Genomic DNA, 14,204 nt, shown 5'->3' on the forward strand with positions numbered 1-14,204 from the left:
AGCCTCCAACTCGCGGAGATGAGAGTTCCATGCAGCGAACCTTGATCTTCGGTTGACTGTACTTCACCCTCTCTTTCATCCTCGTGTGTTCCCGACTGCATTCACAGGAGCGGTCGTAGGGTAGAACCACGCGACACGATGCAGTTGACCGACATCTGGCCCTATTCGCATCATCAGCAAATTGGATTACATGGATTTGTTAACAAGCGTGGAGGTCACGGACGTTGTGTTGAGTCCGACTCCGAACGGTAGCCGATGACCTTTGGTTCCGTAACCATTGTCGATTGGCCACAATCGGCGACATTGGACATGAGAGGCTTTGTCTGTTCGATTGTAGTTCCGAACATCAGTTTTCAGTTTATTGAACAAAACATGATTCAATTTAATACGTAAAGTGATGGCAAAGACGAAATTATCATTATTTCTTTTATTCAACCTCTGTTTTGTATTTTTATGACTCGACCGTTATTATTCAGTGTTTTATCGTCCCGTATTTACCTACATTCATATGAATCAAGGCAAATCTAGAAAATTTGATGTTTCGCACACTTAAGCAGTAATGCAATTAAATTTTCTTCTGAATATTCTAAAAAGACAAGTGTCATAATAAATATAATCAATATTTATACCGATAACTTTATTTTTATGACAGCTAAGTAGCAATATCAGTAAAAAATTAATGCTTTGCATTGCATTAATCGAATTGACATAAAATGCGATTTTCGAGGAAGGCATATGCTACAACTGCTGCATTTCTAAGTAATAATGAACATTTCTATCATTAACTGTGTTGTGTACCTATCAGTACCTATGGAAAGTTGCAGTTTGTACATTACAGCTATTAAGTATTTGCAATCAAGCTTAATAAAATACCGCTTTAGTAGTGACAATTGTTAATTTAATTGAAAATTAGCAATTTTGTCAATTTCCTGTAAAATTTATTGTGCGCTTATGTTTAAAACCTTTTAGTAAAATTATATTTCCTTGCCTCACACAGAAGTTTGAAAGATAAAATACTTAAAAGTTTCACTGGTTCTGTATTCTTCTACGGTAATTATTTTTATTAGTAATTCCATTTAATTTTTATAGGTACATAAAAATGTGTATTTTTTTGGAAAAGGCAACACTTCGCAACGCAAGATTCTTCTATTTTATTATAATCATCGTTATCTCTGCAGTACCCCGTCGCTCGGCCTATGTGTGTGACCATAACTACGAGTACTTGCGCTGTAAGATAACAAAAATATGCGACAAGACTAAGAAGATATACCACGAATTTATGTATAACATACATAGATAAAGCAGATAAACTCAGAAAATAGTATGCGACATAGGTAGGTAGATATACTTTCTCTAACTGTACATGCCACGTATTCACTAAACACATATTTTTAAATAGGTCTATTAATGATAAATAATAAATTTCCGGGGCTTCGCCGAATAGAAAATATTTTGGTGAAAATAACGATCTTGAATAAAAACACAAAATCGATGCATTTACATAAAATACAACACTCAATCACTCGGGCTAGCAAGAATGAATAAAATTATTACTAGAAACTAGAATTATTTTCAGATTTTCCTTCTATTTATTTAGTCGGGAGTAAACGAATTCATAGTGTTACAGCAAGCAATTCCTGCTCAACAATTAATAGTTTCTAATTTAAAAACAATCCTGAATCGTGTTGGAATTTAGGACGCAAATGAGTGAAATCAATTTGGCCGGGCTCACGTAACGTCCTAAACCTTGATTGGATCCATACCCAAAAAAGGCTATCACAAATGTTAACTAAATATGGAACTATGCAAGTTTCTGTTGATGGTTAGGTTGGATGATTAGGATCATTATGTGGTAGGAATAATGAATATAAATAATGTTCGGTGAAATCAGCGATACAAAATCGAATATATAAAGTAGAAGAGGATTTGGCCCTCCACTGTCGACTATACGAAGTAAGTAGTCCTTTTAATTGTCGTGAATAGACCAAAAATCATGACAGGATAATATAAGAGACTAGCTGCGCCCCGGGGCTTCATTCCCGTAAGAATTTCAGAGAAAAAAGTATCCTGTGTGTGTAGGTGTTATTCCAAATATTCTACCCGATCATCAAATTTCATAACAATCCGTCCAGTGGATTCAAGTAACATACATATATCCTCACAAATTATCGCGTTTATAATATTAGAAGGATCAGAGTGAAATTGAACCGCCAGCTTTGAAAAACTATTTTGCTTATGGCAATACACGAAGAAGAAAAAGATATGAAGAGGTATGTCCTCATATGGACACCATAATAGTTCAACGATGATTTTGGTGACGACACATAAGTACCCTTCAAGCTACCCTTTATGTAGCACTGGATCTCAAGAAGTTTATTGTAAACTAGTTAGTTTAGTTTAGTTAACTGTACTACACAAACAAGAGCATTCGATCTTTAATAAAAAAAAATTGGTAAATACCTCAATTTGGGTAGATATTACAAAAATTACTACGCAAGGACTCACCCGTCTATATACATATATATATTTTTTCATATCATTTACCTTCCCTCAACAATGAAAGGTAAAGTACCAACCGGTACAGAATTGGGTTCAAAAGAAGGCCACCGCTTTGTCGGCCATATTTAATTCACTAAACTAGTACTGACTGGGGCGGCTTAAGAGGCCAATGTTGTATCATGAATGATTGATTTCACATGACAGACTTCCAAAAGTTATATTATAGGAGTTATATGTTTTTTAAACACACATTTATACTTCATAACAAACGACATCGAGTAAAATTTAATTCAATGCTATTTTTGTAGTAATAATTCATTAACAAATGAGCTACCGTAAAATATAAAATCATTTTTATATTCGATTCAAATTTAAAAATTTCAAAAATGTTTATTCAACTTAGGATGATATACATCACTTTTGACACCAAAAAAATACTTAAAGTCCAGCACCTACTTCCAAAGCGCAAGTGAAGAAGAGTTTCTACTAACATTTGCTAAAATAAAAATTAAGTTACAGTTATCACTATTTAAACACGTTTTTTTGCAATGAATAAATACTTTTGTATACCTTGTGTAGCAAGTTGCTGATAAAGTTCAATTCCAGTAGTTACCTAAATATTTCGCATTATTTCGCGACGTGTTTAGGTTTTCCTTTAGAAAGTATACAAGCTCGCATGAATTACCTTTCTGTAATAGCATTGTTTTTTGCTTCACATATGCACCAGAAATATTCTATGAATAAATCATAGCGCTAGGCTGCCACGCCTCGATTTCGTAGAGAAATTTAAATATACTTATTGCTTTGCCTTGTGAAGTGTTTTAAATTTTCAAACTAGTCATATCATCAAATATTATTTTAATCATACGTACAAGATTCGCCACAGGGTTCCGGTTCGATGGAAATCATGACATAGATAACTTAACAAAAATTTGATTAAGTATTGCAATAGATTTCTGTGCGTACTTTGTTCGTTGCAAATTTCAAACGCTTTTAAACAAATAACAAAAAATCGACTAAATTATAAATTAAATACATACGCGTTTTTCTCTAATTTACCAGCGCGTAACGTTAGTTAACTGATGATATGCACCTGCGCAAGATTCTACGTTTTTGTTCATTAGTGGACTAGAAATTTGTAAAATAATACAACTAATAATATAGGTATGTTTAGCACGTAAGAGGTACTTTCCGAAGCTAATAGTGTATGTCAGTGAGCAGTTTCACGTGACGGAAGCTAGTTTCCATTGCCGATGGGTTTCCCATTGTGCTTTCTTCGGCATTGTCACTGACAGAGCAATTACTGAGAAAGCAGACTTTAATACTCACTAACTGTATAACTAGTTAGTTAATAAACATCTAGTCGCCTAGTCCTGGCACAAGTGGCAATACCTACAAGCAGTACTGTATTGATGTCGTCAAAGATGATATGTATGTGTGTGTGAGAGAGAGAGAGAAACATCTAGTCGAAAATAAGCGTGAGTTTGAAAAATGCTAAAGCCGAGCGTTAACTCGTATATTTATCTAATGAAAGGCTACTCACGGCCGACTTGAAACTTGATTAGTTATAGGTAGATAGTTAAATTATATGTAGGTACATCCTTGTTTTGAGTGGTATTTTTCTTGTAATTCGATTCTGTACTATTTAACGTCTGTTTAAAACATTCTCATATGAGAGCATTTAAAAACAAGTTTGGCTAAAGTGAATAACGACCAGTATTTATGGCTAGTAAAGTTTTCTTTTTGAGAAACTGTGTGAATTCCAGCCAGTCCACTGCTCTTTGATAATACACGTACTTATGTGTGTATGCACATACATTAACGCTTATCTTTGGAACTGTTCGGGCGGAGCGAAAACATCAGAAAACAATACCTACCTAATATTTTAGTCGCAAAAGATAGATCATTGGTCGAGTTTACAAGTTTTTGATAAATTTATTTTTAACTTCATTTAAACTTTCGCGTTGCATAATTACGTCTGGGAAATAAAAAAGGTATGTGCGCGTTTCATACCTGTTGTTTAATATATAAATCCATTGTTGCCTTTGGCTGGGCCTTGGCAAAAAGAAAAGATCCTATATCAAATTTCGTAATTTCTTCGGCCACAAAATTTCACCTTCAACTCAACCTTCGGCTTCGGTTCGAATAAGCCGAATTTTTAGACACCTGTAGGACACTACCGCCAATATATTAATAGTAAAAGTTCATTACAATGCCGAAAGCTATTATTTAGAGGAAGATAAGTACATCTGATAACGCAAATGATTTTTTAATGATCATATCTTCAGTCATTAACATGTATGTATGCCTCGCGGATTACTTAGTATGTGTGATTGGTGATGCTACACTGAGCATTCATCATAACAATTATACCAAAACAAACAGTTAGCCACCTGTCGGTATGGAGTACCGTACACATTGACCACTCTTTCGAAATTGGACCATATAATTTCTCTAATTGGATTCATTATCCCGTGGCACAGTTTTGTGCGTCGCTCCAATAGTTGGCAATAATCGGGGTGTTGATTCTGCCGATGTCGCGTCTAAATAATAGCTCTTATCGCGTGTGAATAAGAACTATTGTATTTTTATCAGAATCTACACACATATGTGGGATAAATTAGAGTGAGCATAACTATGTTGTATGAGAAGTGATTTAACGCATAATCAAGTATGTGAGCGTTGCTAATCAGGGCAATAATTTTTATGCAAATAGTGAATTATAACTATGTTTATCATATTTCATATCAATCATGAAAAAATAGTCATATAGTTTGTGCATCCCTTAAAAGGATAGTTACCATCAAGTCAAATCAGACTTTTCCACATGGAAAAGTATCAAAATATATATATCGAATTTGTATGACATTAGGCACAAGTGACGTCACAAATTTTGGAGTCGAAAAGCGATTTAATTATTTAAAGAGAGGTTTGATTTTCAAGTTTCATTTGGTAAATGCATTTATACATTTTATTTTATACACAGGCAACTATATCCTATTATGTTGCTGATGAAAAAATATTACATTAACCCTCTAACATAAAACCTATTTTATTTAATTGAGATTAATATGTTTGTCTCGTTCTGTCAATGTTAAATATCGTTACAAGGAATAGGAACAAAACATATAACATATATACCCTTGAAAAGGGGTTAACCTTAGCTTAGTTTTCTATATAATTTATGGTTAAAAGTATATTTTTTCATTCTATATTGGAACGAGTCCAGTTAAGAGACCCTTTTCTCTTGTAGCATACAGGTATACAGGTTAGCAAGATGATACTCGTATACGTGTATAATTTTAAATTCCCAATTTTATTAGCAATTATTTCTAGACATAATATATACAGTTGCTCGGAAAAACCAGTTTGGTCACGTTGGCTTAGTCATTAATACATCAGTAAAATAAAAATAGCATTCTATAAAATTCTTAAAGTTCTCAATACTCAATACATATAATATTGAATACATATTTAATAATACATATTTATATTGAAAAACGTGTACATTGATAAGTAGTGATCTAAATATATTAGAAAATAGTAAAAAATTAACGTCAGTATTTAACTATTTAAAAAAATATTATTTTCTTGATTACATTTTATATAAGTTTTTGTTCTGAAGGAGTTGCTCCTAAGCTGGCTGCTTCTGCGTCAGTTCATTTTGTAAAAGTCGATCAAGGGAAGAGCATTTTAGAATCAGAATTTAAATTCCACAAATATGCCTGCGAGTCTCGTATCTCATGGGTCTGTCAACCAACCCGTTAGAGATACATACAAGATAGATACTGTACAAGCGAAAGTCGCCCTAAATCGTTACACGAGAAGGTTGAAACTTACCTGTGGGAGGGCGCTCCTTAGGGTAGCAGATCCTGAAGAGACCACGCGTCCTCGTGTAGAAGTAATATTTGTTGTTCAAGTTCTCCAGAACCTGGGAGTTCCCGGCGGTGCTCTTTGCTGCGTATTCCTAGAACAAATTTGTATATGTTTAATACTAGCTGCGCTCCGCTCGCTCCCGTTTGAATTTCGGGATAAAAAGTACCCTATGTGTTATTCCAGGTTATATTCTAGCCGTATACAAAATCCAATAACAATCTGCCCTACTGGGCATTTGTCTAAAAGAGTAATAAACAATCTCATACATCCTCACAAACTTTCACATTTATAATATTAATAGGATTGTGTTCGTTTATTTATATATAAAGTAAGGATAAATAAAAAGATTTCCACTCAAAAAATGCCACCTTATAAGGTTAAAGGACCCACGCCAAAATGCCCATATTGCTGCATAGAGAACACAGCAATAATATCTATCATTGAATTTGATACAGCCAAAAGCCATTTAAGCACTTATATACCTATGTATATAAGTGCTTAAATGGTTATATATACATATTCACTTTAACAATTTATAGATATGTATTTGTGTAAATAAATACCTAAACAAATATGGTACAATCTAGGTTTGTTCTGAACTTTGCTGATTCATAAACCGTGAGTCACAACTTTCTTACACCAAGTAATGTGAATGCGGATATTTGATAGATTACTTAATTATCGCAAATTAATTATTTATATCAGCATCTAGCAAGAAAAAACCATCATTAATTGTGGTTTTTTTGAAGACAGAAATAAATTGCTATCAAAATAGAGAAACAAGTCCCGTTGATGTCTTTTGTATGACACTTATACAGAAACTGAGAAATTATACGTACCATTGAATAATTAGTACTGTTACAAGTAATGGGGACAAAACATATAACATATATACCCTTGAAAAGGGGTTGAAGAATTATTTCGTTGAATCGTAATTTTGCTCATTAATGCATTCGATAGCTACCTAATTATTATTTAAGACAAATTACAAGAAAACGTCAAGTACACGTGTTTCAAAAAATTACAAAAATTCATTGACGCACAAGTCGTAAATTTATGTTTGTTTATGTCGTAAATGTATGTTTTGATTACATCGAAGGCATATCAAACGGCGGAAATATATGCTACTAGATTTTAACCGCGACTTCGCCCGAGTAATTGTCCTACGTGAACAGTTATTTTTCCGGGATAATGAAAGGTACCTTCACCATACTTCAAACTACATATATGCAAAACTTCAAGAAGATTGCTGGAGTAGAAAGAGCGTGAAGAGGTAACAAACAAACTTACTTTCACATTTATAACATTTATTAGTTAGGATTAGGATTTGGCACCCTAAAATGGAATAAGAATTTATAACTCGAGTCAACAAGAATGACCAGTGAATAATATTTGAAATTGAAATAAAAATTTACAGTTTAACATATTTTTTGTATAATAGGTATTAATTCGGTTAAATATTATAATATTATTCATAGAAATTACAAAGACATAAGAATAGCTAATATATATATATATATCGATGGCTGAGGACAGAATTAGATGGAAATTGCACCAACAAGAACAAATTTCTTAAATTAATTGTTGATGAGCATAGATAGCAAGCACAATACAATAATATAATTAATTAATAGTTATAATTTATTTTAGTTTAATTTACAGTTTCAAATGTAATTTTACATTAAGCGATACAAACATACAGACTGGACAGGTACATACAGATCATGTCTTGGCACAGTTCATGCTCGATCAATGACAAAACTGTCGATATACATTCCTGAGCAGCAAAACAACTGGCTGTCGCAAACCTTCCGAACACAATGGGTGCGTATTGTCTCTGATTGCATTCAGTTGTATCCATTATAAAAACTGTTTGTCTATCTGTGACTACGCTCATATTGAATCTTATCTTGATACGACTACTAATATTTAAAATACCTAATTCTATATCTAAATAATAGTAAGTCATATGTTATATAATATTATATAATAAATTATAAATAAAATACAATTTATTTAATTTCTTGAAGGAAAGGTGAAAGGAGGAGATTCAGGGAGACCGAAGGAGAGTTATTAGATTACTTCGTTTCACATTTCACTATCGAGTCGATTCGAAGTGAGACACAGCGAACCAATCACTGTAGTTGTCCTTGCGTCACAATGGCGCAATGTGATTGGTTCGCTGCGTCGCACTTCGAATTGACTCGATGGGGCATGTAAATAGCAAAGTCTCAGTACGCACACTTTACTGTACTCAGCTTCTGTACTTAATCTATGGTATACACCTGGTTGCATTCATGCTGGACCGCAACTGGACAGACGTGACATAATAAAGTGCCCAACACCGACGGTTTCTCGGAAGGTGCGCCGAACCCCGCCCACACAAAGTTTGGTATTTCTATGTTATTGGGTCGGTGTCGCTTATTTCTGGGGTTTCTGAATGCATTCGATTAATATTTATTACTAGTTTTTGCCCAGTAGGAACAGTTATTTTTCCGGGATGAAACGTAACCTATGTCCTTCTTCATACTTCAAACTAAGATACAGAGTAACAAACAAACAAACTTACTTTAGCATTTATAATATTTAGTTAGGATTAGGATAATTTCGCTATTTATTGCAACATTTACAACTGTATTGTTAATATTTGATTTAACAATTCTCCGAAACCATTTTATTTAATTAGATTCTTTCCCAAAGAGATTCTTTCTCATTATAAGAAAGATTTGCCTACATTTAAAGGAAAATTATGATTTATATAAGAAGTTGTATTTAATTTTTTCATTACGTATTCTTTAAAAACATCCTTGCATTTTCTTGTGTAAATATATATTTATGACTATTATAAAAATTAATGCACTAACAAATAAAATTGTTTGATTTACAGGCTGAAGGGAAGTCTGATTACCCTCCAATTATACATTTTAGTTATAGTTTTAGTTATTTTTTTTATTATTCATATCGAGCTTCGATTTCCACTAAACTGCATTTTTATCTATCCGTTCGACCGTGAAGGTGTTGAAACTAAATTTTGAAGACATATCAATATGTAAACGTTTTGTAATGAGTAAGTCGTTTGCAACCTGGATTACAAACCTAATTTCCTTTATGTAACGATTGAAGCACAATGATACGCAATTCTGTTTAATTACTACATTACTAACGACACCTGTGGCCGATTTCAACACTACATAAGACCCGATCGCATTCCCACGAAACAAGGGAATCGGGACAATAACCAAAACTGACTTTAAGCGAAGCACATAAGGTTTTTATTGACTGTGTAATTGTGGAGAATATCGAATAGTAAGCATCGATCTATCGAAGCGAGACGTTCCTTCAACTCGGAGTTCATCGCTCGTTGTTTTTCATCGTATCGACTCTTTGACTTTATCGATGGGAAAGTTTCAAGAGATTCTGGATGATTTTACGAGGAATAAGGAAAATGACTTTTGATTTTAATGAATATTTTCCAAGGCCAAAGTTCATTATCTATGGTCAAACCAGTCGGATTTAATTATATATAATACTTAGACAGCAATTTAAAGCCGAGAAAGCAGAGAAAATGAGAAACTTTACTAGCGTATATATATAAGACTGGAATATGTTTATACGCTAAACCTGCACGTTTGAGAAAGATAAAGATTTATATTTTATTATTATTAAAAATATTTGCAAAAACATACGTTTACATTATTTACAATGTAATGTTAAGAGAAAACTTAATCCTACATGTTTCCACGGCTATTGCGTGTTAGTTTAATAACTATAATCTCGGACGTATCTTACAAAATCTTCACCAAAAGCGTACGTATAGTTTTAGCTCTAAAGAATCTAGACTCTAGATTAATGGAAGAATGAAAGTCACTCTAGTAAATTAATTTATTCAGATTATTAAATAGTAAACCTAATAAATTAATTTATAGTTATAAATTAGAAATTAAAAAAAATATTTATAACTCAACTAAGTTTATTTATTAGAAATAACTTAATGAATTACATCATACAGTAGTTCGTGCGTGTTGTATTAGGATTACAAGATAAATAATTCAAAACTATTACAGATTGATAAAATAAGGAAAATTTCAAAAGTGTACGTAAGTACCTATTTGCTAGTTAAAATAAACGAAATTAAATTTTTAAGAAACCCTTTACTCCAACCAGGTTTTCAAACGGTTGAACACACATTTTCCAAACGTAGCTAAGAACACTCTCGATTTAAATTGATAATTAAAACTAGATTAAAATCGAACCGATTGACTTTACAACGCCACATCCAGACATACAGAAACAACAGATGTTAAATTTAACTCCCCTCTTTCTATCGTCACGGGTTAAAAATAGTTCAATTGTTTATTTTTCGGAATATGAATGCAAAACATACTGATGAGTATTGTGTGTGGCAGGTGCATCTCACCACACATGGTCATTTTGGCCACTTTCCCCGTCTCACGATCATAACCTCAGCAATTACTACTACTGCCCATTGTCTGAACACTTTCGCCCAACTCTACAAAACTCTTCCATTAGTCAGGTAATGGTGACACCAAATACCTTACATGTAGCCATAGGGTCAGTTGATTCTGTACTTCTTTATCTGTGTGATAGAGTAATGTTTTACGCAATAGGTATAGATAATTTGATGCAGTTTCAAATTGAAATACACTATTGCAACAGTTTTTTATGTAATCCTTGTGAACAATTTTTATGATATGATTTAGTCAGATAAATCAAAATAGAAAAATTTAGGTAGGTACCAGTAACAGGTTGAAGATGGAAACCCTTTCTTTCTGATATCCTATCCAAATAACCAACAAAGTAAGAGGTAACGCAGTACGTAAATGTGTCCTGTGATCCTTCCTTCCTATAGGACATCTCCATATCCTCCCGTGTATGTCATACGAGGCGACAGTTATTGTCGTCAGGTAAATGTCGTAAATGCAGTGGAATCTTCAAAATTTTTGGGGCTTATTTTTTACTCCAGGCTTCACAGGACATTACAGTCCCAAATAGAACGTAATACGCGAGGATGAGAGAGGTCCTATCCGAATGACCAATCCACAACCTTAAGTACGTATTATAAAATAAAATCATCTGCCGCGTCTGTCTGAAACTCAAAAACAACTACGCCAATAAATGTGGTTTACCCGAGTGAAGCCGAGCGGGCCGCTAGTAAAATATATAAACATAACACAATATGTACCTACACAATGCACGGTCAGCAACCGGCCCATCTCGCTCACCTTGCAATGTCGAGTGCAAGCTGCAGCCACTCACCCGGGAATGTGTCTATCTGTGTGTGTGTGTGTGTGTGTGTGTGTGTGTGTGTGTGTGTGTGTGTGTGTGTTTGTGTGTGTGTGTGTGTGTGTGTGTGTGTGTGTGTGCGCATCAGGCCGACGCATGTGTGCATCAGGTCATCTTGGAGGATACTGGTAAAAGTTAACGCAATTTTGAGCATAATTTCATTTTATTCCCACTTTTAACAGATTTCAATTATCGTGATGCTCATTCAATTCATCGTATGCGTTTGCCCTTCGAAAATATGAATCTGATGCATTACATTATCCAGTCATTGTCTGTTAATCAATTAAAGGCTGGTGTCTTGCTACCCAGGTTATATGATAGATTTTCAGGGAAGCCAATATCTATCCCTCCCATGATCCATACTAACTACCTATTTGCCGTATCATATACGTACTCTTAGTTTTAATAATGACCTTCAATAACCTTGTTCACATATGAGTTGAATAAAAAATCTTCACATACACATAGCGTACTCGCTAAAAACCGTATCTGGATAACCTTGACTGGCAAAAAATTCTTGCCACAAATGATTTTTAGTTTTTTACTCTGCAATCATTGTTTTGAACGTCATAGAGGAGTGAATTTAAATTTATATTCAACACAAACATTTCAGTTCGGCTGTTGCAGTTTAGATTAAAAACAAAATGCTATGTAGGGACATAGTACTACTAGGTAGTTTGATTTGAATCAGTACACGTAAATAAATAAGGCAAGTATGTATATACCTAAGTTATTTGGGTGTATTGATATTGGTGTACATACCATACAAACACTTTGAATTCCAATATCAATGTTCATTACATAGCAAGCATATATAGTTGATTTTTTTGTACACAAACAATTTTTTTCATGTTTTTGTAACGAGTATATCAATTCAAAGGAGCGTAGAATTGTTTTATAGAAGGACGCATTCTCTGTACAATTATTCTTTAATACCGCATTCAACAAAGCCGTGTCTATTGTAAATTGGGACACCTGTGGCTCAAAACTCTCATCAATAAAACCCGTCTCGCTATTACAATCAGCCGAGAACTGTGAACAGTCTGAGGCGACCTTCAAAATTCTCGTTGTGTTTGCAATTAAACTTAACTATCATAGTATCATTAAGGAGGTCGCTGGCAGTGGCGTCTGCCAGTCAGGTGTGTGCTATTTCGATCTTTGCCTTATTTCTTTTAAAAAAATCGTCTCGACTGTCTTTCTGCTCTTTCTTGAGTTTCGGTATCTCAATTCTCTTGAATTTTTCAAAGAACAATTTAATATTAACTTAAACAGGGTTATCACCAATCTTCAATGAACAATACTTATACTGGATCCAACATACATTTTCACAATAAATGCAGACAGATTTTTTTCAGTTGCTGAGCACAGTTTAGTAAGAAGACAGAGTCAGTCAGAGTGTGTAAAATAACTTGAATTCGTAAACACCACAACAGAAAATTGTTGCCACAACACAGCTAATAGACACATTGTAAAGAAACGTGTAAATTTACTAAGCTGTACGGAAGCCAAGCTTGCATAAGAATAACCACAAATTTAACGCACGTCACAAAACAAAGTCAAAATCTGGGAAAGTGTGGATAATCTGCCAAAGTCCGCAGTTCTTTATAAGTATTCACCTTTCACATCATTTTGTTTTAGTTTTCCATGCCTTTCACTAATATTCTTATGAAATTATCGATTTCCTTATGACTGATGTTAGTTAATAGGTAAAGCTATATTATTTCATTGATAAATTTGATGACTTATTTATAAATTTCCTGATCGTTAGACGAATGGTTAATGAAGCTTGCAATTAGTTAGATAACATAGGTATAATTGAGTATTGTTCCGTTGTTCGCAATAATGAACAATACATAAAAACATCAGGTAGAAATTTAATTATGGATGAAACGACCGAAATGGACGAAAGTCATCGAATCAACGAGAAGTTTGGTTGCAGCATCCGTGTAAAAATAATGTGCGTAAAAATGTATTTTTATTTATTTCAGTTCATCTAGATACCAAACTAGGTACACGATTTGCTTCTGGTAAAGGAAAATATCGTGAGGAAACCTGCACACTGGTTGACAATAAGTTCACTGGTGTGTATGCGACCTTGCAACTAGACATAGTCGGTAAAGTAGTTGTAAAAGTCACGTGACATGCTTTTCAAGAGACTTGAATAAAATCTGACACCAGTGTTAGCAAATAACATAATCGATCAAGAAAAAAGACTGAATGCAAGATTCAGAAGTCACAATATTCGACATCAAGGTGAAACAAAAGGATCCACTGTCGCCGTCGAAGTATTGGCATATTGCATTTTTTTCTCCGAAATGATTGCACACCTGCCCATTTAGCGTCTATTAAAAGTTGCAATGACGCATGGCTGCAACTGCAACGTCCGCGCGTGCATTCTTGTGCAAGTGTTTAATTGTATAATTTAGTCGACATCATCAATCAACAAGTAATTTTGGACTTCACTTTACCCGCGACACCGCGTTTATGAAGATTTAGCCCTAGTCAAGAGAGCCACAGCTACTGGT

At 33.8% G+C, this 14,204-nt stretch overlaps 2 protein-coding genes across 3 annotated transcripts in view; both read right to left on the reverse strand.

Annotated features, from left to right (window-relative positions):
• krimp (krimper) overlaps positions 1-14,204 on the reverse strand; it is a 228,711-nt gene that overhangs the window by 195,708 nt on the left and 18,799 nt on the right. The window lies entirely within an intron of this gene.
• Positions 1-14,204, reverse strand: part of LOC128673747 (uncharacterized protein) — a 36,899-nt gene that overhangs the window by 17,498 nt on the left and 5,197 nt on the right. For both annotated transcript variants that reach the window (XM_053751809.1, XM_053751810.2), the window contains exon 2: positions 6,340-6,466. In XM_053751809.1, coding sequence (XP_053607784.1) covers positions 6,340-6,466 — 127 coding nt within the window. The remainder of the gene's footprint in view (positions 1-6,339; positions 6,467-14,204) is intronic.

This window comes from Plodia interpunctella, chromosome 11 (genome assembly GCF_027563975.2).
Source record: "Plodia interpunctella isolate USDA-ARS_2022_Savannah chromosome 11, ilPloInte3.2, whole genome shotgun sequence".
Classification (NCBI taxonomy): domain Eukaryota; kingdom Metazoa; phylum Arthropoda; class Insecta; order Lepidoptera; family Pyralidae; genus Plodia; species Plodia interpunctella.